The sequence below is a fragment of the Takifugu flavidus genome, chromosome 10, assembly GCF_003711565.1.
Source record: "Takifugu flavidus isolate HTHZ2018 chromosome 10, ASM371156v2, whole genome shotgun sequence".
In the NCBI taxonomy this organism is placed as follows: domain Eukaryota; kingdom Metazoa; phylum Chordata; class Actinopteri; order Tetraodontiformes; family Tetraodontidae; genus Takifugu; species Takifugu flavidus.
The window spans coordinates 14,552,015-14,579,855 of NC_079529.1; the positions used below are offsets into that span (position 1 = coordinate 14,552,015).

The 27,841-nt window shown below is 42.1% G+C and overlaps 1 protein-coding gene across 2 annotated transcripts in view; it reads right to left on the minus strand.

Annotated features, from left to right (window-relative positions):
* The window catches only part of LOC130532885 (mannosyl-oligosaccharide 1,2-alpha-mannosidase IA), a 129,313-nt gene that overhangs the window by 16,608 nt on the left and 84,864 nt on the right, over window positions 1-27,841 (minus strand). For both annotated transcript variants that reach the window (XM_057045806.1, XM_057045807.1), the window contains exon 4: window positions 24,858-24,938. In XM_057045806.1, the coding sequence (XP_056901786.1) occupies window positions 24,858-24,938 (81 nt within the window). The remainder of the gene's footprint in view (window positions 1-24,857; window positions 24,939-27,841) is intronic.

The window sequence follows — 27,841 nt, forward strand, 5'->3', positions numbered from 1 at the left end:
AAGATACCTATATAATAGTATAAACATTGGTGCAACTCCAAACTTTTCTTACACCCAACTGGCTGATTTCTTTGCAAACTTCAGCTTCATAAAATGAAGTAAGTTCATGCCCACAACATGTTTCTGTATCTTAGTCACCAAAACTGGCCTAGATGTCTTTAACACGATCTTCTAACTTTGCTGCCTGTAATATCCGCTCAGCCCAAAAGCCGCTCTTCATAATTTATGCAGCAAAGCGTCAACTGAGAGCAAGCAGGAGAACATAACAGCAACATGAAGCAGCTCCAGTAAATTGAACAGGACGTCTCACAAAATAAAGTCAGAGTTAAAACAGATGCAGCCACCAGAAAGCCCACATGGAAAACCAATGTAGCTCAATGAAGCCCCTGCAAAAAAAAAAAAAAAAGGAGCCGCTCGCGATTAGTTAATGCTATAGCCGTATCATAGATTAAACTGTGTTCTTCAGATTGAATATTCCCTCTCAACATGCCCACCTAGTTTTCACCCCTCCCCTTGACCTACTAAAAGGAGCTTATGCAAACCATTTCACGGGTCGCTGACTGCCGGTACTGTATAATACAGCAGTTGTAATTGTTATTTCTCTCAAATCACCGATGTATTTACCCTGCACACATACCCACTGCCTCATGTCTGGGCATATAATTATTATGAGCATGAAAGCACAATGTGGTATCAGGATTAGAAATGCCTCTAAAGCGTCAGTTCACTGACTCTTGTAAGCCTAGCTGATCATAACTGGGACAATTTAACATTCATATTTGGTTAATATTACGATGCCACTGCATATTTTACATCTTCATATGGGAAATCAGCAGCAGCCTTCTTGTATGAAACGAAGGGGGGAAATGCAGAGGAAGGATTAATCTCAGCCATGTTGCTGCAAGAGGTATGTTTAAGCAACCTGTCAGGAAATAAATGGAAGTCATTGTCTTCACTCAGAGGCAAATAATGATGCTGGCTCGGTGGACCTTATTAGCTGTGCAGCACTCTCAACACAACACTGAGCAGATTTTCCCCTTCATGCACTCACATTTACGCTGGGATGGACCTCACATGATATCAACGCTCCAAATAGATCCAGAACAGACAGACCCAGTGAGCCATCAAAAATTACACCTACAATTTTCACTTTTGCCATCATTGATGAGCAGGAAGAGGTGAGTGCCAACAAGATACAAACAGGAACATTAGTCTGAGAGGATGGTGTTCAGAAGAAAGCCACGGCAGCCTCTCCAGGGCCTTTGTGTAGGAGGACAGCAGGCTGCTACTCTGGACCACTAAGCCAGACAGAAGACATAAGAGGTGCCATCCAGCGTGGGCACCGGTATGAAAAACTCCCAGAGAATCTGCTCTCATTAAAGTCTGAGCGAGACAACTGTCTGAGATGGTCTGTCAGTTACATGGAAATGGCTCAGATACGGTGGACAATGTGTGAGAGAAGGATAAAGGTTTTACCAGAAAGGGATATTTTAAAACCTACCACAACCTTATATCAGTTGTCAAAGAAAAGAAATGTGTGTGTGTGTGTGGAGGGGGGGGGGTCCTTGCAAATGGTGAATTTAGTGGAAAACAACATTTTTGTCCGTTTCCACCTTTTTAAATGGTTCATGTAGCAAATTTAAAAGGAGAATAGTGTTCAAATTCCAACACAACTCAAGTTTCTACTTCACTGACAGTTCAGGAATATTGCAGATTGTATCACAAATCCTTCCAGAAACTTGATAAATCCACTTCTTGGACTGTGATGGTGCCCAAGCTAAGAAAGACAATGTTCTAGAGGAATGGATAAAATGAAAATGAAAGATTGCTGTGAATCGAAATGATGTTTTTCAAGCAGCTGCTTTAGTCATGAAGAGATTACAGATGAATCACTGCTATATTACTGCAGATATTTACCACAGTGGGAACAAAAGCTGAGAGAAAAATGTTTAGCAAAATATAAATACTGGACAAGACAGACTGCATCAGTTCTCCAAAAGTGATCATCATAATCTTTGAGAGAGGTTGGCAGGATACACGAGTAGTAATGAGATCGGAGGAACTCAAAGCCACATTGGAGTGAAGATAAACTGTAGAAGATAAAGCACTTGCAGAATCAGAGAGGGGGGGGGGGGGGGGGGTGTCCTAAATCTTTGAATAGGATGAAAAGAGACAAGGCAAGATGAGGAAGATCAGATTTGAGTTAGAGCGTGGATCTGTGGTGCACTTGGTGTCTTAAAACAGTTGTTTGTGGAGTCAAACAGGGGCTGAGGGAGGAAACATTGCCGGCTTCTTTTAAAGCTCTTGAAAGCAAAGCTCGGCTTCCAAGATGATCGCCTGCTCCATGAAAGTGGCTGGGCGGACGATACAGCCAGTGTGCACAGAGTGGTGGATATTTGCCTGAAAACGTGCTTACCTGCTTTTCATGAATCTGTGTCGCCGCAGTAAATGAAGAAGCTTTCTAACGTCCTTTCAGGGATATGTGCTTATTGCACAAATCCTTCATTTGTGACTCTGTAAAAGACTATTTTGTTGCTAAAGCAACTTAGAGATGTGCGTATTCATGTGCAGTTGCAGCCCCGAGTGACAAAACGCTAGTAATCTATCCTCCTCCTCAAAAAAAAGGCCTCACAATCAGCATGCCTCTAAAGAGTGTGAAGAAAGGCCAATTCAGCTTTGCACTGTCGCAGGCTGTGTAGCATAGATAACTGCCATTCACTCGCAATGTTTCATGGTTTCTCTGAGAAAATTGAAATGAGGTAAAACGCTCCAACAAACCCCCCCTCAATTTCACAAGTTCCTTAAAAGCGAAGAGGGTCTTTTGATGAGAAACATGCTCGCTGCTGCTTTGTGTGCTAAAAAGAGAAAAACCACTGATACAGAGTTGTGTCGTGGATTGTTTTCAAATGGATGTGATGATTGGTGGAGCTAGCTGATGGAGCCTGGGCTGAGAAGCAGAGGGTTCTCAGTTCAAGCCAAATACCGCGTTCTGGTAGTAGGAGGAGGTGCAAGGACATCTTCTGAGGCACTCTTAAGAAAGGTGCTGAACCCCTAAATGCTAAACACACAGGAGTCTGCGATGAGCTGGCCATATGCAGCTGGGTTAGACTCAACACCCTCCCAGTGACCCTGAAGGAGATGCAGCGGTCAAGAAAAGACAAGATATTATCATCAAATGAAAGCATTCCTTTGGTTACCTTAATGACAAATTCCATTATGGAAGGCCTTGTTTTGATATCCATTGTAATGAAAACATGTTTCCTGGCATTTACCTTAATCTCAGCTTTTTCCCTCAAAACAAACCTTACATAAATCTCCATTCAAGAAAGGCTCCACTTTCCTTTAAATAAAACTCCAGCTAGCTGCTGATGACTTCCTGTTGAGAGTAGTACTAAAGGCACAAAGCAATGTATGCAATGTAAACTCAATAAAAACACGCCAACTTCAGCCTGGCGGCAAAACCAGGCGGCATTTTGTGTAAAACAATAGTTTTACACAAAATGGCACGCCATCAGCGATCCCTCCTGTGTAAAACGATAGTTGTTGCGCTTCTATCGAACCATCCCCTGTGGGTATGACACACATGTTTTCCATTCAAGCCTTATGAGGGAGCCTCTTGATTGCCACGGCACGAACCTCCACCCCAGTGTCCCCCCTTTTTTGTTTACCTCGAGGAGCGGCTATAAGTCCTCCTCTCTGATTGGCCTGGCATGTTTCTGGCTGCAGCATTCACGCTGTTGCCATGGTTTTGACTGGCACAGTGTTGGAGCCTTTTTTCCTCCTCCCAACATTCATCTGCAGTATGTGTCCGATGGCAGGAAAATGGTATAATTCCCCTCATTTTCTCACCAGGGGGCAGAAGACATCCAGCTGTTTGTGGACTTTGTACTCCCACACATCGACGCACCTCAAAACCAAGATTCTTGTTCGTGATTGGACATATTTAATCAATTTGAATAATAAATACTGTTCTGTGAATTAGAGCAGGATGATGTTTGCTGTTGAATTTTCATCATCTCTCTTTCATTTAGCCTCTAAGACACCATGCATTATCCTATTAAGTGCTCAAAAAACTAAAAGAAGACTTCCTTATATTCAATCTGCTGGTACCGGCATACAAGTCACATGAGGGCAGAATTATCAGAAGACACTTTATATAACCAATAACTGGCCGTTTGTCTACAATAATCAATTCAGGAATGCTGCTTATCTATTGATCACTTAAATAACTGGATCTACAGAAGCAGTGACTGTGTCTCCTCTGAGATTATGCCACAGAAAAAGTCATACTGGAGGGAAATTGGGAAACAGCTTTTTCCACCACAAATTATCATGAGTAAATCTTTGGCCAATGGCCTTAAGCCTTTCCTGATTTTGAGGCTTCCTGTGAATGTTGATGATGTTACAGTAATGTAATTTTGGGCAAAATTTGCATTTTTGAAAAGAGAGGAAAAGGACTCTGGGAGCTGCTGTCAGATCATTAACTTGTAAAAAAACAACAAAAAAAACCATAGTTCACAAGCTGAGACAACAGACACCAAAGAGATGAGACCTGACAAAGAACATGACTCTAAATCATCCTGACATCGCTCAGAGTTTTGACCTATCATTCTGAGTGGAGTATCTCTCGGCTGAAGCTGCCGGGCTCAAGATTGTTATGAGATGGTTGGTGAAGATAGCAGATATTCTCCAAATTCTCCAAAGCTCTGAGTGCTTGGGGTCATATGAGGGATCCCTGTCTTGTCACAAATGTCACGACTCATAGATATTACAATGGACTTGGCCTTTTGAGGGTAATTAAAAGTTACTGCTCACCAAGAGCCATGATAAAAAGTAAGTGTAGAGTAGAGCCAAAGAAGGATAAGAAAGGCACGTATCTATAAAGAGAGAAAACATTTGAAAAAAAATGTTTAAAAGTCAAGTTTCATACACTTAATGATTCTGTGTCTACAAATGTAGTTGTTGGGGAATAGTGTTATAAAATCTATGCACCAGAAGATTAAAACTAGTTCCAGTATTACCCTCCAGGTAAGAAAAAGCGGCTCCCTGTGCTGCAATTTCTTTTTCTCTGATTAAATAAGATACTTGAGTAAATGGCGAACTGCTTCTTGCTACTCTTGCTATTCTTGGACGTCTGCTGGCCAAAGCAGAGGCTTCACAATTCAATCAATTGGCTACACACATGACAAAGAGTTCCAAGGTCACGAGTGTCTGTGTTTGTTTTGAGCTCGCTTGGCGCTGGATTCGTCACATTTGAGTGCTAGAGCTGTTAGGTGATGTTATTTGAATAAGTGGCTCGCCTCGGGTTCAGAAACATTGCTTACTGGTGCATAGAAAACAATCAGCTTAAGTTGGCTACATATAACCAGCTGCAATGTTTTTCTTTAACAAAACAGCAATCCTACGCCAAAACACATACAGAGGCCATGCGTTAGCGATACAGGGAAACAAATGTTGCTCACAATCAATGACTACAGACCTGTAGCCCTGAGTTCCTCATGAAATCCTTTGAACGCCTGGTGCTGACTCAGCTCCAAAACATCCCTAGCAACCAGGTCAGAGGATGATGCAGTGAACATGGCGCTGCCATTAATTCTGCAACATCTTGACCAGCCAGGGACCTATACAAAGGTCCTGTTTGTGGACTTCCGCTTGGCCTTCAACACTGTCATACTTGAAATCCTCACCGCCAAACTCTCAGCTTGACGTGTCTCCTCCCATTTGTCAGTGGAGCTCCAGCTTCCTGTGTGACAGGAGTCAGCATCTGTGGCCTGGAGACGTTACGCCTTGAACCCAGACAACCGACCCTGGTTTCACTACAGGGGTGTGACCATTGCTCTTCTCTTTCTACATGAATCTCTGTACCACTAAGGACCCAGCTGTCAAACTATTAAAATCTGCAGACCCCACCGCTGACATTGGGCTCACCAATGGTGGATGGTTTATGAACGGCTACAATATAATGAAAGCTAGTTTACTCAAAAGTGTCAACACAAAATTGTGGACAGTGGTATTAATCTGCTGCAAATGTAAAGTATGATTAAAAGGCTTTTTATTTACAGCCGTGAGACACAAAAGTTGCCAAACGACTCTTTGGGAAAGTCACCTCTGTCTGCTTGTTTCTCTTACTGCTGCCAGAGGTTGCAGCAGGCACTTCATGGACAGCGACATTTCTTAATGTCCCTGTGCAGTCGGGACAGCCAGTCTTTGTTGGGACAAGTCACTGGTTGTGTCACAGTGAATAAGGCTGCTATCCCCACTGAGCTGGAGATAGCAGTTACTGGTCGGCTTGTGTTAATTTCAGGAATCTGCAGGGATCTCTCTGTCCATTGTTATGACACCAGCAGAGCTAAGGTGTCTTGTGGAGAGCAATGGTATCAGTCCAACGCCAGTATCGTCCCCACAGGAGACCTAACATTGTATCTCTATCTTGTTCCCTCTCTGCAGCATGTAGTTGTGCAAACAGCTCTTATAATATTTAGTGGCATTTGGGGAGAATAAATCTCAAGGTTTTGTTACAGTGTGCTTGCAGAAATAGCAGCAGAAGCAATGGCAGCTTTTATAGCTACCAGCTATTGGATGCACCTTAATTGGGGTGGCAGATAAGTCACATTGTGAGGGCACCTCCCTTCTTGGCAGCTTAACACATGTTCCTCATTTCTTTAATCTCCTTCAATATGACAGTGTACACCAATGACCTGCCAATCTCTTCAAGCATTCAGTTTAGCGCCCAGCCAAAATAATTTCCCTTAAACTTAAAGAAAGAAAAAAGAGAGACATTTGGATTAAATGAAATGTGGATACTGGAAAGCCTCTTTCTGTGTAATATTGCTATATATATATCTATATCTATAGATATATATATTGTCTGACATTCCCTTCTGTATATAATTTTTAATTTCTGTATATAATGTATAATGTACATAGTAATGTACATAACATACGAGTCTTTTTCTTTTTTCTTTTAGTACTATACTGTTCTGTACACCATGGCTACCTGTGTAACACGTGAATTTCCCTGATGTGGGATCATTGAAGTTTATCTTATCTTATCTTATCTTATATAATTAGAGATGATTTACCAAAACAGACCTAAACCAATGCATTCCCTTGGTTATATTATCTTATTTTCCTTTTAAAATACACTTTTAAGTTTGTATTTACCAGTAGATTTGGGACTTGTTGATAGGACAGTTGAGTTGGCTCGAAATGTTGAAATTGTTGAAAGGTGTCGAAAATACAAGATTGGAGATTAGTAATCGATGAACTTAAAAATCTCATCATCGTATTTACATCGCACAATAAAAAAGAGTTACCTAACAGACAGAGAGGGAGTAAATATTACTGATTGCAGGCAGTAATGGCTTCCAGAGCCGGGGATCAGAGCAGCTGAATGCACGGTGGGGGAGGAAGGCAAGTGAGGTGAACGGAAAATATCCGAGGAGGTGGGAGGGAGTGGCAATGTGGAGAATTTACATATGGAGGCGGTTAATGAACCTGAATGTATACAGTAGGATTTTAAACTCATTATTATCATTGCTGGAGCTGCTGTGGGACAGACATGAACAGAGGGGATTCTAGCGATTAAACGAGCCGCAAAGTTCGGAAGCAGTTGGAGCTTATGGGGGAATGTTTGGGTGAGATTGAAAAGAAGGGTTGTACAATGATCGAGATGGGGAGTGACGAGGCCACGACCGCGGATGGCAGCAGCATGAGGGTGAGGGAGGGGCGGATTAAAGCGATTAACGGTGCATGGATGGAAATGTGCAGGACGGGTGATGTTGTTGATGTGGGACTGGAATGAATGGGGGAAAAGAGGGGTCAAGAGTACAGAGAGAACAATCAGGTTTGAGAGAGTACGTTGAGGACAATTGAGAAGTTATCTCACTTTTAAATTTGAGGAAATTAGTGGAGAGCAAGGTTTTTATTCTTGGAGGCAGTCGGCAGGGGAAGCAGGCAGGGAAGTTGAGTTGGGTTTGCTGATGAGATCCCCTTAAAAGTGACAATGGATCTTGAATTTATAGAAAATATAACCCAGCAGAACTAACTAGACTGGCTTCAACATTATGCAGCACAAAATGATTGCATTTTAAATGAAAGGAAAATAAATAAGGGGTACAGATAGTCAAATATAATTTCAATTGTGTCCATGCATAAAAGAGATGGAAGAGAAGTTGATAATTTATAGATTGGGTGCGGCAATTATGGCCTTTGTGTCCGAGTCCCCAAACACTGATGCAGTCCCCTTCCAACCTTTGCCAGTTTGATTCTGTGAGGCCGTTTTCCACCCAATGACGGTCTCAGAAGCAAATCATCACACTCTCTTCCCTCCCACCTGTGTTAGAATCAGGGGTTTTCTTGATCAATGCAATCAAAGTGCTGGCCACAAACTCACACGATGACGATGATCAGCAAGGACCAAATTAGCATGCAACTTCAGGGAACACTCTGATTAGCACTGACTGATATCATTATGATGGTACTGCTGTGAGAAAACCCTCTTATTTCCAGGAAGAATGATCCGGCCCGATATAGCTGTTTAAAGGAACTGACCTAATATTTTCCTCCTAAATGAGGGCGGCAGGATGGGAGGCCAACTGAAGGTAAATGTGCTCAGTGGGAGCAGGAAAGACAGTAGCACTGGTTGCAGAAAATTGACATCTCATGGATTCACTTTGAAGCAACAATGTAAGGGAAGCAGAATGGCGGCTTTTTTTCCTGCGCGCTCCTGGGATGTAATTACAAGTTAATGAAAAGATCACGTTGGAGGTGATGATGATATATGTCACTTTTAATTCTGACCCTGACTTTTGATCATTAAGCACTGCTCATGAGAAGACACTATCAAGGGTTCACAACATGGGGGAGTGATGACATCACAAGAGGCACGAGTCAATATTCCAGTAAAGCTATTAAATATGTAGAGAATGTAGTCTTTGCACAAATTCGGGGCCATTATTACTTTTTGCTTAAAATGTTGCTAACGAAGAGAGTAGCCCTCCTCACAGAAACAGAAGCTATTGTTGAATGAAATGAGCAGCATGACAGGAAATTATAAAATATTACTTTGCCTTGTGAGACAATGTGTTGGTCTATTTTCTAAGGCTCTTATGTAAAAGAAGTACTTGAATCCTTATTCAGCTTCATGAAAATATCATGATGACGTGCCTAGTTGCAAATATGCATGTCATTTGTTGAAATGCACAAGAATATTGGCTTTAGTCTTCAAATCTTGCAGCAATCAAGAGCTGGGAATGCAATTAGCTTCAATTTACCCACCAAACTAATGGAATAATGCCTAATTTAATGTTACTAAAATAAAGAATTATCCACAGAAAATAGTCCACAGAAACCTCAAAACCTTACTATTAGACAACACCTTCTGTCTTTTTTTCAGTAAAACTCTCCATCTTGCTATTCTTAACTTTGGCCTTAAGTACACCTTAAGTACTTAGATATGCACAAACAATTTAGCGCAGGTTAAGAGATTCTTCTTTGAAATATCAAAATGGCACACTGCCAGGAGACGGGTAAATGAAGTGACCACCGTCTGCAGGTCCAATGGCTGCCATGCCAACGCCATGTCCTCTCTCACTCTCAATAACAATGTGGAAAAAAGATATAGTGTCAAGTAATTCTTCAAATTCTACAATTCAGTTAAAACTTATAATTTCTGTAATCTTTTTGCCTGCTTGTTTGAAAGACAGGCACATTATTGTCATCCTCGCTTTGCAGCTTTAATTTGTTCTCTTTTTGAAACATGTGCACCTTGTTATTCCACTTGTAAAATATTTTCATCAACAAAAAAAACCCAAACCAATCTGTTTCTAGTAGTGTTCCAAAGCTCGTGCAGAGAAAATGCCAAACATATTTTTTAGGAACAAATTAAGTTCAGACACAATACGGACAGGATGAGCTGGAGGTGGAGGTGTGCTGTGAAACATCTGGCAAAAGAAAGTAAAACTGCTCAATTAAGAGAGAGTTGTGCATTATCTTAGGGCTTTGGATCTAGGTATCATGAATTGTAGGCAATTAAGGGGAAAAAAAGAAAAACAGCCAATAAAACAAATGATTAAACACATTAGACCGCACACCTCTGCCAGTCAATTCAATGTTATTTATGTAGCACCCGTTAAAATCATGTGTCTGTAGGTGCATTACAGAATCCCAGGGCATGACATCCAACAAGCAACAAGAAAACACTCCCCTTTAACAGGAAGAAACCTTGAGCAGGACCCAGATCATATTGGGGACCCTCCTGCTGATGGCCACCTGGCTAGGCAGAGGAGGAGAAGGGGGGATAGAAAGAAAGGAGAATATACATAAATCAGGGAAATGTTTTAATTACATGCTATCTTTATAATAGCCAAGTGAGTCAGAGGTTGGCAGGGTAGTGCACAGCTATGAAGTCGGCGATACCGGTCGATCAAATCAACCCAGTTGACCTGGATCAAACGTGCCAATTTTCATCCACATCTGTCCACTTTTTTTCTCCACACTATTGTTATTTTTGTTCTATTAGATAACTCACATGCAAACTCACAGATGCCAAAAACAAGGTCCAGCTCTGTTGGCAGCAGTAGCTGTGCACTGGGGGGATGGTGCCAGGGTAACGCTTCCAAGAGGCCAATCAACTGCATCTCTACCACAAAGTAATTTGATGGAGAGAAGTTGGAGGAGGAAGATAAGGAGGAGGAGAAGATACAGCAGAAAACAAGTGAAATGAGAGTATCTCATGACAGTATGTAGTGGTTGATTGGCCATTATAAACATCCTCTTTGTGCTTGCCTCGAATGGAGCCATACATTGGCCCATCCTCCTGTGTTAATCAGACCTGCACCAGCTGGAAACCAAGGCAACGCAATCTGCCCACTGCACAGACACCGTTAAATATGTGTTTGTTTGTTTGTTGTTTGCTACAATAGAGAATTAAAATCAAACCATCACAAAAACGCACGGTCTGTGAAAACGCCTTGCACGAAACCAGGGAAACATCAGTACTGGACAAGACGGGTTTCTGCAACTAAGATTACCATTATCTCTCTGGCTGTGCTTCGCTGCATATCAGTGTGTGGTGGTGCTGGAATCTTTTCCATCCTGAAAATGCTGCTGCGGTGTCTCCTGTATCGAAATCCCCAAATAACAAGCAGGGCTTATCGACAAATTCCACAGCTGAGTGACCATAATATGTATGGAAGAGGTAAATCTACAGATTATTTCTGTTCAAAGTTTACTTTGGAGTTTGTAAATTGATTAATCCATCAGTCATTGTTTTAACTGCCTGTTATGTTTGAAAATTAACTGATATCTTGAGCTTTTAATTAGTGATGCTGATACAGCAGCCTTAAAGGCAAAGCATTTTATTCATTTATTTCTAAAATAATCCTGAATGTTACCTGTTACCTGAATGTTACCTACTGAACATTCTCTGGTTTGTGTTTATGCTGACGATGCGATGGTGTTTGCGTGGATTGCGAGGGGTGCTAACCTGAAAAACCTTCCTCCTGGTTATCTTGGCTGGTGGAATCCAAAGCTGTGTGATGTGTGTTGTGTTGCTCTATCAGCAGAAGGCCTTTTGTGGATATTTCCCGTTAACATTACTCAGCATAACTGCTTCATGCTCTTCAGTAAAGTTGTAAATGGCACCTCTAAGTGTTTAGGTTCTGTCAAAACATATAATTACGATATATTATATCAAGGACAGATGTAGGAAAATACCTGGCGATGACCTGGTGATAAATGATGTTCCTGCAATGATGGCAGTTGTCCTTCTCTCCCAGACCAGTCAGTGCTCACTCTTCCTCAGTACTCAGGCACAGCCAGGCTCATTGGCCTCAGCCTTCATGCATATTAACCAATATCTCAAACACAATATCTCACCCCTGACTGTCTGGATGCGCTAGAAACCAATTTGTAACCAACTTGGGGTGATGGCTTCACTACCCTAAAGCAAAGAGGGGGCATGAATATGAAATCATTTTTGTAAAGTCAGGAAACAGAATGCAACGTGACAGGAATTGCATGGACTGGTCTCTACTGAATCTATTCAGAATGGGGTTTTCTGTAGTAGCCAATCACTCTGAAAAACAGGCATGTCTAACACTTGGAACTCTCAGGTGAACAGCAGCTAAAAAAAGAGGCTCATAGGAAAGTAAAACATCCAAGCACTGGCCCATATGGGGAAATTAGACATACATAAAGTAAATTGCAAGGAAGGACTCTGCATGACAAATAATAAAAGACAAATTAGGGGTCTGTAATGAGTCATTCAAATACACCAGTAATTAAAATGGTCTCCACATTAAGAGAATAGCAGAAGTTAATATTAATACAAAAAGTGCAAGAGAAAAAACATTTCTAATGCAGCTGTAAAACATTTCTCCATATTTTGAAACAAAGATTCCCAGTTGCACAAGCAGAGGTTTGAGTTCTGGTACTGAATTCTCTTATCACACAGTTGCTGTTATTGCTTATATATGTGGTTATTATCAGTTTTCATTCTGCTTCTCGACAACGTTGCAATGTTAATGTGCATACAGCAGAATTCACCATTTTCCTATATTTCCCAATCACAGCCAAACAACACTAAGTACAATTTCTAAATGGATTTCAAAAGTGCTGCACTAATGGTCAAAAAACACAATAGAGAGAGGCAGAGAGAGAGGGAGACTGTAGAGAGTGTAGAATGATAAAAAACCATGTGACACGAGCTGCATGTCAACAGCAGCCATCCATCACGTCTCGTGTAGATTCTCCTCTTTAAGACTGTGCACAGGATGCGGCTTTCAAAGTATTCCATGCAGAGGATCAAATCAAGTGGATAAATTCTGACTCTGTCTGCCAATCACAGCAACCCGTCAAATAAGAAAATCTCAGTGGGAAGATGTGGTCTTCAACCCCACTTTTCATAAAACATGAAGCCACTGACATTCATAGAAGTACTTTAAAATAAACTGAAGAAGAACAAAATCATAGGCTGGAAACAGGATTATGAGGCAACATCGTGGTAAAAGCTTTCTTTTAAAAAGCCCTTTTGTGTGGATGCTTGGCACAGACCTATAAGGATTCGGGTGACATAGCAACAACAACGGTTGCCGAAGAGACAGAAAGGGGCTGAAATGTGTCATTTTTGCTTCATTAGACCAAAGGTCGAGCTTTTACTAATGCTTCTCTGTCTGTAAAGGCAGACAGAGTCTGTAAAGTGAGTGAGAGATCAAACTCAAAGCCTCTTTGTCACTGGACTACTGAGACAAATATATTCCCCGAGCTGAGTGCATACCGGGAACACAGACTTCCCCACAGGCCCGAGGGGAACACTCACTTCTCCTCTTTCTTTAACGTTAACGTGACCATCTCAGGTGAGGTTTTTGAGCTGACTTTTTTTATCCCAGGCCAAGCTCCCTTTTATAGGAGGTTTAAGAGCGGAGCCACTTCAGATGAATAAAGGGAAGGGAAGAGAGGGATACGGAAGGAAGCCACGTATTCAGCTCACAGGAAGGCGCTGTGGCGTTTAATCCCAGACACCACCAGGAAAGGTTTCACAGTGTCAGCATTTTTTTTGTTCCTCCCTAAATGTCTTTTAAGGGCATTTTTCTGTGCCGTTTTCTTTTTGCTAAAGATGTTAAATATCAGAACATATTGTCTTTGGGAAACTTCTCACCCGTGCCAATCCTTCATAACACCAATAAAATCATACAATTACAACCAATTCTGAAGAAACTAAAAAGGATCCAGATTACATTACTCAGTTATGTATGCAAGGGCACATTAGACACCCATTACACATTTTTTTTGACCCCATAGAAAGACAAAGACAAATGAAGTTATTGTTGTTGTTGTTCTATTTCTTACCTGCTTAAATAATCATGAGCTAAGTTCTGTGAGTCAGGAGTGTATCTCCTGAGGAGGGAACAGACAGTCCGGAGTTCTAACTGTGGTGCTTCTGAAGAAAGAATCAGAATAAATAACATGTCCATTTAGAGTTTCAAGTATCAAAATCTAAATTTAATCCCGCCAGCAAGACCCAGTGTTCCTCCAGAATAGACTATCAAAACAGAAGCAACCACTATGATAGATGAGACAATTCTATGGTTAAAAAGTTATGAAACTCATTTACATTTTCTTAATAAGAAAGGCTGAGAGTTTCAATGCATGTATGCATGTAGACTATTGTCAGTAGTGTGTATTAGAGGTGGTTTACACGCAGACCTGCAGTGGTGAGGATATCAAATGTACCTGCAACATAGATTGGAAAGTTCCTTCAGGGAAGAAATGGGATAATAAATGGTGAAAATTTTCCCTCTGTTGCAATTTTATCCATTATTCATCTAATAGATTGGCACAAGCAGACTTGCCTGCCTGTTCAACAATTAATGTGTTACTTTTATGGGCCTAATTAATGGCCCCTGCAGCTTTGTGAAAAAATACACACACTCAATTATATCTGGAATTGAAAAAGCAGAGGCGGTTTGGGTCGTATCACTAGGCTGGGGACAGCACACTCACATTAATCAGCAAAAATGGAATTCTCCAGGACAGACCTCATCCTCCACCCCAAATTGGACTATTTGTCATATTGCCATGGTGCCACTGCTGCTATGTTGCAGCACAAGTTCATTTAGCTATCAAAAGTCTGCACATTTGAACTGAAGTTGCAGGTCTCCTTGTCTGCAGACTGGTTTGAAGCAACGGCTGCAAACATCTACGTTTAAAAATGAGGCCATTGTTTCAGGCTGGGAAGAAAACCGAATGAAAACTATCAATAACAGTGAAAAAATAAATTAGAAATAAAATTAGCTGTCATCTATAATCAAGCCACAATGAATCAATATTTTTTACTATTTAATCGACCGAAACCAAACAAAACCGCAAATGTCAGATTTACATGAGGGAATGAGGGAGTTTTTATGCTTTTCCTCCCGTTATTCCTGCTGACTACATGATTTGCATTACTAGGTCAGTGCTGCTACACATTAACACGCACACACAGATTCACAACATTTCCAGGAAGGTATTGATTGCAGCCAAAGCCGTGGCGATCAATGCTTTTACTGTTTCCAGCCTGCGTGTTCACCCCTTAAATAATGAATCATTTTTAGCAGCTATGAGAACAGAATGAACATATTCAACCTCACTATGAGATTTTCAGGGATTTTATAGTAAATTTAAAAACAAACAAACAAACTACATTCATTTAATAAGATTAATTAACGCTGAATAATTGTGCTCCAGTAACCTGGCACATCACTGAACAGGTTCCAAGGCAGCCCCGGCTGCATTGTAGGAAGTTTGAATCAGATAAAAGTATGGAAATGTTACATTTTAAAATATGCTCAATTTGAACATTTCTACACTTGGGATTTGTTTCCCCTATTTTTGGAGCACTTGAAGATTCAGCACAGCAAACAAGCTGATTACTTTGACTAGTTCACATAATTTATTAACTAAACACACGACTCATTTGATTCATTTGGATGGTAAACTGTCTTCAGCGGAATGTCAGAAGCCACACTCTGTGATTGGTGATCCAAAGTGAAGATCATCGAGGGCCACATGGCTAGGTCTAAATATAAAAGCCTGGCTGGATCAGCCATTGCTCATTAAGAAGAGCCTAATGATCCTTGGGATTTGATTTGTTTGGCCAGCGTGCTACATCCATAATGACTGCTGTGACAAAAAAGAAAAAAAAGGACTCCAAATGTCATCACTCTCTCACCAGGCCTTCTATTTTGGTTTGCGCTCATTTGAAATTGGGCCAAAGTTCTTCCCGTCTAAGTCTAATTACTTCTGCAAGGAAGCTATGTTAAGCTAAAAGAAAATACCCTCTACATTATTTTTAGAGGAAAACAGACTGATTACTTTGACTCAGGCCACATCGGCAATACATTGAAAAGCTACTGTGTTTCTCCCACAGAACATCAAACCAGTGTTTGTGTTCTTAATCTTGTAATAATTCAATCAGGCACAGACAGAGAAGCTCAGCTTGGCTGCAGCTGTGGCAGAAGCTTCTTGTTGAGTGACACATTTATGCAGCGTGGAGGTTATTATTATCACTGCACAACAACCAAACAAATATGAACCAAGCCGAACATTAAAATCCATGCGCAATTTAAACGAGCTATAATGCGAGAAGTGAGAGACGCTATGAGCTGTTGCTCACAGGCTGCTTGCTGATGAAAGAGTGGAGTTATTTGAAATTGCTCACAAATATGGTTAGGTATGTCTGAAGGTTTGGGAAAGGGAGTTTTCCTTTCATGCTCTTGCTGTCAGAATAGGCTGAAGAATGCGGGAGGATGCCGCTCACTTGTAATAATCAAGTCAGGTCTGAAGGGATGCATTTTCTTCCAAGACCACAATTCTTCATGTCAGCAAAGGCAGTTGCTGTTCTGAAAGGACTCGATAAACCCACTGGGATCCTGGAATTACAGCAGGAACTTCCAGGCTCCAAACAGGGATGCTTTCATTTCAGTGTGCAGCAACGCTTGATCAAGTTGAAGGAGTTGAAATGGAACCCCCCCACCCCCTGACCCCCCAAAAACAGGCCTTCCTGTCTGCTCCGAAGCGCCTGCTAGAGGTAAAAGGATGGGATGCCGTGTTCTCGTGGTGCTGCTACATTTGTAGCTGTATGAGGCTCCAATTTGGCGGTTCCTAACATGTCTTTGCAAGTTGGACGCCCTGCAAGATAAGGCCTGTTCTCTGCTCTAAACATTCCACGCCAGCTCTGAGCCATCACATATTCTACTGTGTCCTCGTCCTCTAGAGTGCTTTGTCCCTTTCACAGGGAGGGGACACAATTGACGAAGGCAGGTCCGCCCCTGGATCAGTTGCCAGTTCATTGCAGGACCCTATGAGCATCTCTGGGTTCGGTACCTTGCTTAAGGGTACCCCGGAAGGGCTCTGAAGGTGTTCTGACACCTTCATCACTGTATCCTGATCTTATTTTTTTCTCCTTAGATTTTTGTGCTTCCATAATTTTGTCCTGTTATTATTGTGGGCTTGCTTACATGTTTTAAAATTTATGTGAGCTTTACAGTGAGCTGTCTGGTAGGTACTGACATGTCTGACTTGACGTCCAGTGAGGCTGTCAGTGGAAAGACAAACCCTTCGTCGCACGGCTCCCAATAAGCTGTGGTTGCCGTGGAGGAGCCACCCTGCATCACAAGCGCTTCCCTCTGGGAAGCAGATCCATCAGACCACAATTTCTGGTTCATGGAGTCGGAAAACTCAGGAGGCCACAGTTTAATCAACACAGACTGAACACAGACTTTGTAATACTAATTTTTTAACAGTCCTCTACAACACAGGAATTATGATGCCAACAGAAATTAAGGAAAAAAAAGCCTGATGATGTAATTAGAGTTGGTCATAGATAGTGTTTAGAGTGGACTCAGAGCCGCAACACAAGACAACATAATATTATTATTATCAAACTAATAGTCAGATTCATCAATATAATATCAGTGTGGGGAGGATTATTAACAGTTGTCATGTTTTACTTAATTTCAATAGTGCTTGTCATTTAAAGCTGAGTCACAGTACCAGTGACACACTATTTAAAACATAATGCACTTTGAGGACTCAAGTTAGGGTCCAAATAATTATACAGTTATCATATTCCCATTTTCTTGGCTCGCTCTCAGAGCACAGCTCACATAAGGAGGCAGCCAGTGATGGTGGATGGGCTGACAGAGATACGGCTGCAAAGTGATTTCTCACTCTTGACACGCCGATGAATGAATCAACCCCCGTTGACCCACTGCGACTCGGTTATTCAATTGGCTCCCAGTATACCATAAATGACTGTACAGTGGAGAAAAAAAGTCCCCCAAACGCCCTAGCTTTAATTTATCACCAGTACAGCCCAGCGGGACGCCTGATCACAGCAGGAGCTTGATATTTCCTCGGCTTTGTTTGTTTGCTAGCTGCAGCAGTAGCTGCTATGGATAAATTGTTACTGACACAAGAGGCAGATACTCTCGCTGCACCCAAGCAGAGGAAAAGCAAAACTGATTAACTGTATTTCTGTGCCATATAGCAGGGATGGGCAAATCCAGTCCCTGAAAACCGGATCCAAGCCGGATTTTGCGTCTTAACAGGCAGAAACCGCTTTCTCCAAGGGAAGGGGAATCAAGGTGAAAGTGTTGTCTACCTGTAGGATAGAAAACTTGGATTGAACCCAGCCCTCAAGGACTGGATTGCCCCACCCCTACCATATAGTGAGACATTAGGAAGCCCGTGCAGGCACGAGCAATGGCGGAATGGGTGGAAAACAGGCCGAGCTGACTGGCTGGAACAGAAGTTGAATGATCAGAATGGGAAATGCTCAGCTGTACTCTGGTGCCTGTAGAGGTAATTCAGATGGCATCCGAAAACATAAAAACGGCAGCAAGTCCTGGCAGATCCGAGAGATCTAATCACATTTTAACCCGAAGTGAACCCTATCACTTCAGGCTTGTTATAAATATATCCAATTAATCTAAATAAATGCAACAAAGGTCTAGAGAATTTTCTTTGCGCTTCACTAATGTTGGTGCATAAGGTGTAGATTTACTGTGCTTTACTAGGATTTGTCTGACATTTGACCAGTGATCTCACCACGCACTCACCTGGATAAAGGACAGGATGGTGCCTTTCAAACAACCAGGAAGCAGGCAGCACCTCCACACAACTATGTATAAAACATACATTAAACATTTGCTCACGTCTCAGTTCCAATAAGGCCACAACCTATGCATGCTGATGAGGAACCTCCACACAAATTGGCCATCGTATCTATTATGCAAAGGCAGAGCAAAGTCAAAGTTAAAACCCAACAATTCAGTGAGAAACAATTTTAATAACTGGCCAGTTGCTTTGTCAAGTGTGTTTTAAGTAGACAAATAAATGTCGAATCATTACGAATCATCATTATTATCTCATATTAATGCAACGCACACACATTTAATGATGTGATGTAACAAAAAAGAAACGTCTGAATGATTTGGCTGTGAATGCTCTCCAGTGTTATGACCTAGAATAAAGCTTCATTTGGAGACAAATGTGCTAAAATTAGGGCGTCAACAGCGCCGGATAAACATGGCTTCACAAAGAAAAACAAGCACCAGCCCCGACGTACTAAAAAGTCTTCAAAAGTCTTCATTACACACACTATTTTAATTAATATCTGATTCTTTCATAGAAAAGCTGCAACTGTAACCAGTTTTCTTTAAAACAAAACATTTTGCATCTTCCAAATTCCAAAGAATCTTCTATGCGTGAAAATGAAGTTGATGATTCAATCCCAGTCTCACATTAACGTTGCTAAAATCACATGTCCATGTCACCAAGCCAAGACTTAAGTTCCACGTTTGACCAAAAATGAGTTTATTCACCCCAAATAACAATCAGCAGCTTTCTCAGACAGAAGCTGGACTCATTTGTTGAATTCCGCAGCGATAAAATGACGCCTGTTGCCCAAAAGGACGACTTCCAGTTGTTGTCCTGCCGACAGCTGCGAAGCATCTTCCTCCATTCAGCCTCTTTTTTTCTCTTGTTTCTTCATCTCATCATCATCATTTTCCTCACAGCTCCTCTGTCTGCCCTTGTGAGTTTCTTTGTTTTGGCATCTCTTTCTATCCTCCCTCTTTGTTGCTTCCATGAATCTTTCACAGGCAGAAGCCTTCGGCCACATGTGGCAGCGGGCCGAGGCCTTGAGAAGTCCAGACCCACCCTGGACTTAATGGATCTGCTCCTTTTCATCCATCAATGCCAGGTTCTCCATTAAACCACAGAACATTGAATCTTGAAATTCACATTTTTTTACACCAGAACACAGCTAATTAATGACATTGTATTATTTTTTTTTAAATTAAGAAGTAAAATACTCTCTAATATTCCCTTTTTGGTAAAAAAGGTAATGACCTTTCAAAAGGAAGTCAACACATTTGGCTTATTTCTCACTTTACAACAACTATGTTGTTGTTTCTGTCCATGAATAAAACATTTAAAAGCATTTCTGGTAAAGCCAGAGGTGCTGACAGCTGTCTATCTCCTGTCTGTCTTTCCTGCTCTCCTGATGAACACCGTGACACCCGTGGCCAAACAACCATCACTCTGACTCCTGAAACCAGTTTAACAAAGTATTGGAACCAGCATAAAAGAACCAAAGATCAAGTTTTCTGCACGCTTCAGTTTACATAACACAATGACATTTACCTTCTAATCAAATATGTTTCACTTGTAGGTGAGAGCAAAGTCATTCACTCATCTCATTCATACTTAATTCCATTAATCCTAAAGAGCAGCAAACATACGGGACATGCCTTCAATTTTTGAAAATCTTGTTGATCAGCTCTGTTCAAAAACATCAAATCATAGCCATCAGGTGTGACACATTAGATCCTTACTTACCCTCCAGATCACATTTGCCCCCATTCAAATGTCCAGTACTCTACACAACTCATCGACCACATTTACTATTTTACAAATCTAAGCTTGCAAATGACGTTAAAGTGCTGATGGAATAATGCACAGAGCCAATACTATCAAATATACCTCAATATTTTTTGACTGAGGAACCTTTAAATGTCTGGGATGTTCCATCAATGGAAATATTTAAGTAAATATGTGAAACATCACCTGCAGTGTCATTGTGGTTATGAGTCGTATTCATAAAGGAAGACCTCACTTCTGTTATACTTCACTGACGAGAAGATACATTTTTTTTCCTCACCTCCCCTGATCCCACCTCTCTTTTTCTGCCCTCCCTCCTGAGCAGAAGAGTCCTCTTTCCACTCCTCAGCTGCCTCCATCCCTTCCTCCTGCTTTTGCTCAGCCCGCCGGCTAGTTTCACGCTAGGCCGATTGAATTCAAAGGCTCACTCGGCCCGATCTCAGTAAGAGGATGGGACCAAACAACGCGGTCTTGCTACCACACGCATTTAAAGGCAAGCGTGTCTAAATGGACACTGAATAATGGAACACACTCAATGGAGGAACTGAGGTCAAGCAGAGAAACAGATAAACATAGTCTAAGAGGAAAGTGAAGAAAGGGGCTGATGGGTTGGATAGGATTCTGAAAACACGGGCATGCTAATGGAGAATAAACAGGTTATTTAAACATATGAATTCATTTATAAACTGAATAATGGAAAATGTATTTATTTCATACTAACTGAGACTAAAGAAGTATTATTTATGGTGCAAAACTGGTTTGTTTTGCTCCATAAATAGTTACTGGAAGATTGGAGCTTTATTGCAGTCGTAGCTTGATTACAATTTCTGTCAGTTTGCAAATTTTACCCTGAATGTACATTAGTACACAGCTAGTGTGTGTCCACAAATTATAACCATAATGCATGTATAATCATAATGTAATGTTCTTTTGATTGTCAGAAATGCAACCGTTAATCAGTTTCACTATGGGGTACTGATCCTGGTAAGTGCCCATTAAAGGACCTGACTAGTGTGCTCGCTATCAGCTTCATAGCTTCGGCCATAAAGCAATTAATAAGGTAACAAGGAAATTGGATTCACCGGAGCATCATGACTGAAATTAGTTAGTGTTCTTCATGTGTGAAAAGAACTCTATTACCTGGAGACCATAACACTAAAGACAGTACAACACATAATAAATGTTTTTTACTGTAATTTACCAGTAGCACAACATAGAATTAGCCACAATAGCCCCAGAGAGCTACCATAATGGAGTGAGATGATTGCAGAGAAACTAAATTACCACATGAACATGGACAAAACAGTCTTAATTAGAATACAGAGATTAATGATTCTCTGTGGAGGGCATTTAGGATGCAAATAGAAGATATCTGAAAAGATTAGCTCGGTAAATCTTTGATGAAATGGTAGAACTATGCGGCCGCTTCTGCCTCCACTGTGCTAAGATTAGCAAGAACAGTGGGAGGACAAATGCAAACCTTGGAAATGCACATAAATCTGCATTCCATGTTCACCAAGACTTAACAACCTTTAATAGTGATGTCCTTTTTATCTTTCCTCCTTAAATCATTCCCCAAAGTTGCATAACAATAGCGTCACCATCAAGCCAATCATGTTGGATCCCTTTAAATATTCAAATTTTTTATATTGTGGAGTGTTTTTTTAATTAAAGTTGTTGTAAATTAAAATAAAGTTGCTGCTGTTTTTTGCTTTTGCACTCCAGGAAATCCTATGTAGCACTGCCGAGGTACCCCGGAGCAAGGCACCAAACTGCTAAATGCTCATGTAGGGCCAGGGATGAGCTGGTGGGGGGGTACCCTGCCTTCATATGCCCATATGCAGCTGGTACAGGCTCTGGCATCCTCCCCATGACCCAGAAAGAGATAAAGCGGTCAATAAAAAGTAGAAGAAGAAAAAATAAAACATTTGCATGAGCGTGTTGTGTCGTTTAACACACAACTCCTTTGTGATTTTAGGAATCCACCCACAGAACTGCCGCCCATGAGACAGAACCAAGACTGTGGCAACGTGGTCTTGAGACTGAAGTACTCCATTACTTCAAGTAAGGGCACGCCTCTTTACCGCGGCTGCAGTTAAGACCTGATATTGCCCAAATGAGGAATTATGGCCACACGACAGAGAAAAGTGACACGACCAAAGCAACCACGTTGATCCGAGCGCCACGTTCAACGCTCGGTATTTCTACATGTGCTTGGAAACACGTCGAAGACAAGAAGAGGTTGTCGCCAGTCAGAAGTTGCTCCTGCTCTGCTCTGATCACTTCTGCAGTAAACGACGACCCACAGGGGACCGTGATCATTCCTCGCTCGGGGGGGCAATCATTTACGGCAGCACCAGCTGCCCGGTGTCACCTCAACAAACTGGATTCACAATCTTGTCCGACACCATATCTGATTTAAGTCTCTGCGGCAGCGACAGACACTCAGTCTGGCCATTTTATCATTTGAATGGAGCAGAGCGTTTCAAAAAAGGAGCCTAATGGGGGGAAGGGGGGGTTCTCAGAGAGGAGGATCCGGTAGCTATAAATCTCACTGAGCCGTGTGATGGATAACTGCACCCCAGTCAGGAGCAGCGACACGTTCATCCAGCTCACTGGGAGGCGTCAGAAATTAGAAAAGGTGTGAGAAAAGTTGAGCAATAAGAGTTTTAGTCTGGTAAGTAAAGAAGGTAAACTCTCACTCACCAGTCTGGTATGTGACAGAGAACATGTTCTATGTGGCATCAGTGGTAAAAATGCATCCAAAATGTCTGAGCAAAATCATATTTCCCTCTTTGAATCTTATGATGTTCTCCCTTTAACTGGCTTTGGCTGTAAATCAAGGGCCATTAAAGAGACCCGAGTGTTGGCATGTTACGGGATCGGCTCAATGCTGCTGCTCTGTTGCTGCTGCTGCTCTGTTGCTGCTGCTCTGCTGCTGCTGTTGCTCTGCTGCTGCTGTTGCTCTGCTGCTGTTGCTCTGTTGCTGCTGTTGCTCTGCTGCTGCTGCTGTTGCTCTGTTGCTGCTGTTGCTCCACTACTGCTTCTGTTGCTGCTGCTGCTGTTGCTCTGCTGCTGTTGCTGCTGTTGCTCTGCTGCTGCTGTTGCTACTGCTGCTGCTCTGCTGCTGCTGCTGCTGCTCTGCTGCTGCTGCTGCTCTGCTGCTGCTGCTGTTGCTGCTGTTGCTGCTCTGCTGCTGCTGCTGCTGTTGCTGCAGCTGCTCTGCTGCTGCTGCTGCTGCTCTGCTGCTGCTCCTGCTGCTGTTGCTCTGCTGCTGCTGTCGCTGCTGCTCTGCTGTTGCTGCTGCTCTGCTGCTGCTGCTGCTGTTGCTGCTGCTCCGCTGCTCATGCAGAAGTCCCTATCTATCCGAGGTCTACTAAGCACCTGTGTGCGAGGTTGCGCTTTACACTTTCCCAGCGTCCCATCTGCGATCCATCAGCAGTCATGAAGCAGCTTCGCTGGACTGTGAGACCCTCAAGGACACAAGTGTGGAATCCATCAGACCGGAGAGCAATTCTCATAAACGTTGCTTTGTAAATTTGGCACAAAGGGCCTCAGGACGGCCATTCCTCAGAGATGATTTTTGACGTTTAATATAGGCTGATTTACAGTTGCGCTCACGCTGCAGTTACACTTGTGTGCCGTTTCATCTCTCTGCAGCCCGTCGCACGTTCGCGAGTGTGCAACTGGGGCGGCTGCGGCTCAGGTGGCAGAGTAGCCATTGCGGTGAGACGAAGGCTTGTTCAATCACTCTCTGCTCTGTTTTAGGTGCTTCTGAGCAACTTTCAGTATATTTTTCTTTACATGATGTGTTTTTCCTGTGTTGTTTTTTCTGTATTTTCTGTGTGTGTGAGCTACAGTATGAGAACGTAAAGCCCTTTGAGTGGCCAAAACACCGTAGAGTCTAACCTAATATATGTGAGGCTTCAGTAAAGATTACGCAAAAAAAAGAAGCTTTACAGCCATCAACTGTACACTGCAGGTTTTTCATTATTTTTTTTCCCAGTTGTGAAATCCCAACTTTCCCAGCTTCAGCTGACCAGATATGAATGTAGAGCCAGTGAATGGACGTTAACTGAAGTATTTATCTGTCAGCCTCTAAGCTTAGTTTGCTTGAAAAGAGATAAAGAAAATGTCTTTGAAGCAAAATACCAGTAAAGCTGCAGATGCAATCTGATTTTTTATTACCAACAAGTGTGAGTAAAGAAATGGATGCATAGAATGTGTGTGGAAATGTGTGAATATGGATCACTTTTGGAAATAATTCAAGTGAAGTGGGAGTAAGAATATATACAAATACACACACATGTACTCACACACACACACACACACACCTGTTCATCTTTCAAACCGCAGGGTTGACTGGGGATAAAGGAAGCAGGAGATCTCACTGGAGATGAAGTATAACAGATATCTATTAATCTTACCTCCTCCCCTGTCAGGTAGTACGCTGCGAGCAACCCGCCAACGTAACGGATGTTCACCTCGAAGAGCGATGCCTCACCGTTCTGTGAATGGAGACAGATCAAATTGTCAAATGTCACGCAGCAAAGCACCCTGAGAACCTCAAAGAATGTGTTTATTCCAAAATAGATGTTTACAGATATAAATACGCTCCACACGTGATAAACAGGACTTATTATGCTGACATTTAATTCCTCTCTTAATCAATAAAGAACACCTTTGATCACCTTTGATGACGGTGGAAATCGATGAACTATAAAGTTGGGGAGAAACGTTAGCGGCTAGCTGCAGATTTTGAAGAAGATTTGGTTTTGCCACATATTGTCTGTCCTGCCGGCCACAGGGGGGCCACAGCATTTCCCATTTCCCTCCCAGTCCCACCAGTCACACCTCCACCAGCTTCTCCACCTCCTTAACTGCACTCACCTCAGCAGAAAAGCAGCCCCTCTTTTCCCTCTTTTCTAGATTGCATCATTTTCCCTCCACAGTTGCATGGACAGAGTCACTGCTTTCAACCCTCTTGGACCCCCCCCCCCTTCATCTCGCAGCAGCTTTCTGTTGGTTTCCTGATTCTTGTCTGCCTGTGGCGGCTTTGTCCGCTCCTGTTGTAAGGCCCAGGCGGACTGACCAATCGAACGCAGCGAGTGTCTTTCACGCCAGGCGACCTGCTGGCTTTACTACTTCCTGTCCACGGTGGGCCACCATGAGCTTGATGCCTCATTTCTCTGTTCGCTGCAAACATGCCTGCCGGTTAACCCGTGAAGAACAGACCCAATAAAGGTCATTACCAACCTCCTCAGCTGTTTTTGTGCCACGTTTGAGTCCAATTACCCCCTGTTGTATGTTATCTATTATTTGCTTTCAGGTGTTTATTGAAAACGTCTACATTCGTTTTACTCAAGCTGATATTGATGCTGATTCAGTCAAGCACAGGATCGGAATTAATTGTAGCATCTACCCATCAATCTTCCTTTAAAGGTTAAGCTCCATGAAAATGATGATGGTGATTCAGCGTCTTTTCTAAATCCATCCTCTAGCTGGGAGACTTTGGTTCATTGTCTCTGTAACGCCGAGCTCCCACGCTGTCCCGCCTCCTCTTCCTGTCAGCTGAAATGGGACATTTTCCCTCAAAAGAAGACTCGTCATTACTGATTACTGCAGGGGGGAGTTTCCTGGTTCTTGCAGAATCAACTTGAATTCCTTTCCATGTCATATTTTCCCTCAGTTTTTCTCTCCTGGTCATTTTGACTTTTGAAATCAATGCGTGTGTGTGTGTGATGAGTTCAAGTAACCTGTATTACCTGGACAATGGAGGACCAAAGTGATTTCCTAGTAAATGACATGCAGATTAAGCTATTTTGTAGTATGTGTATGATACAGTCAGCCTGCCAGCCTGTGTTTACTTGGTGTTTACATCAGAGATCTCTGTAAATATTGGCAGTACTCCACTCCACTGTGTTTGTTGAAATGTTGCTCTGCCATATTTCTAGAAAAAACAGACCTAAATAAAATCTTTTGGTTTGTTTTCAGAAGAAGAATCCGGAAGATGTGTTGGGAGGAATCAAGACTCTTTTGGAAACATAATGAACAGTGTCATAATTCGACCTGGTCTGGGGTCTGGGCCCTGTAGCGCTCCGCTCATGCCCGTGGTGCTAACAGAACTTTCGGTACCCCTCAACTGCAAATAGCCAAGGCTATTTTGGCATAAGGGATGTGCCAAACCTGGCAGCAACAAAACAACACATGGTTCAATTAAGCAATGGATCACTCCAGGGTCATGATGTATGTTCATTATCTCAGAGATAAGGGGCGTTCTTCTGCCGACATGAAGTAGAGGGACTACATTGTTGCAAGAACACTGGCTATTCAAAAATGTATAACTTTTTAGAAAAACGTTGACCTCTGTGGATTGTTTATCCCCTAATACTGTTGGTGTCGGTGGTCCCCCATTGTCCAACAGGTTACTTGAACTCACCTCACAGCTGGGGTGGAGACAAATGAAGCAAAGAGGCCGATGAAGATGTGGAGTTCACCGTAGGGTTCCTGACAGAACCATGTCTAGGAACGCCATTGTTTAGACATCGTCTTAATGTCCATTGACACACTTTCATCCTCAAACCAATGCTAAAGTGCTTCATTGTTGTCCCTTAGGTCAGCAGTACTTAAACTGGGAGTTTGTTGTCGTTGCTCAAACATGGAAATTCTCATTGAACTCAATACCTATTTTATTCTTCAAGCCTTAATGAAACTGTGGTGAAAATGTCTCAATATGTCAACATAATTACAGGTTAGCACAGAAGTTGAATGCTGAAAATGACTTCTAAAAACCTTTGAAAATATTTCCTTTTTTTCTGACAGGATAAAAGGTACATAATTAGGTGGCAAGTGGTGAACACAGTACTAAGGGTTAGTTCTACTTCATTGAAGGGATTTTTGAAAATTATTTTACTGGAAACATCAAAAGAAAGTCCTGCATTAGGAATGATGGGACAATTTGGGACAATGCCTTGTGCAGTGAACACTTTAAAGAACACCTTACTTCCATTTTCATGCTACAATAAAACACAAAGTACAGTAAATTGTTTGACCTGGATTTTAAATGCATTTTTCATCCATTATGGAACTTTACAAAGCTGCTAATAACAGCAGAGCACTGACTCCTCCTAAGAATGGGACGGTGCCTCTGAGCAGAGGTATCGCTCCAACCCTGAAATCAGAGGCCCCTCCAGGAACCATACAATAACACCATTAAACAGCAGCTACGGGGTTAGAGGGTCAGTTCATCACCAGCGCTCCTGACTAAGAACGAACATTCAGACCTTCACGTTCCACCAAGCTTTGTGAAAAACCTTCATTCTCAACGGCGCAGCATGTGAATTTAAATATATTTATTAGCCTACGGGTGAACCTTTCTAAAGAGTTCCAAATTTTATATTTGAATGTGTTC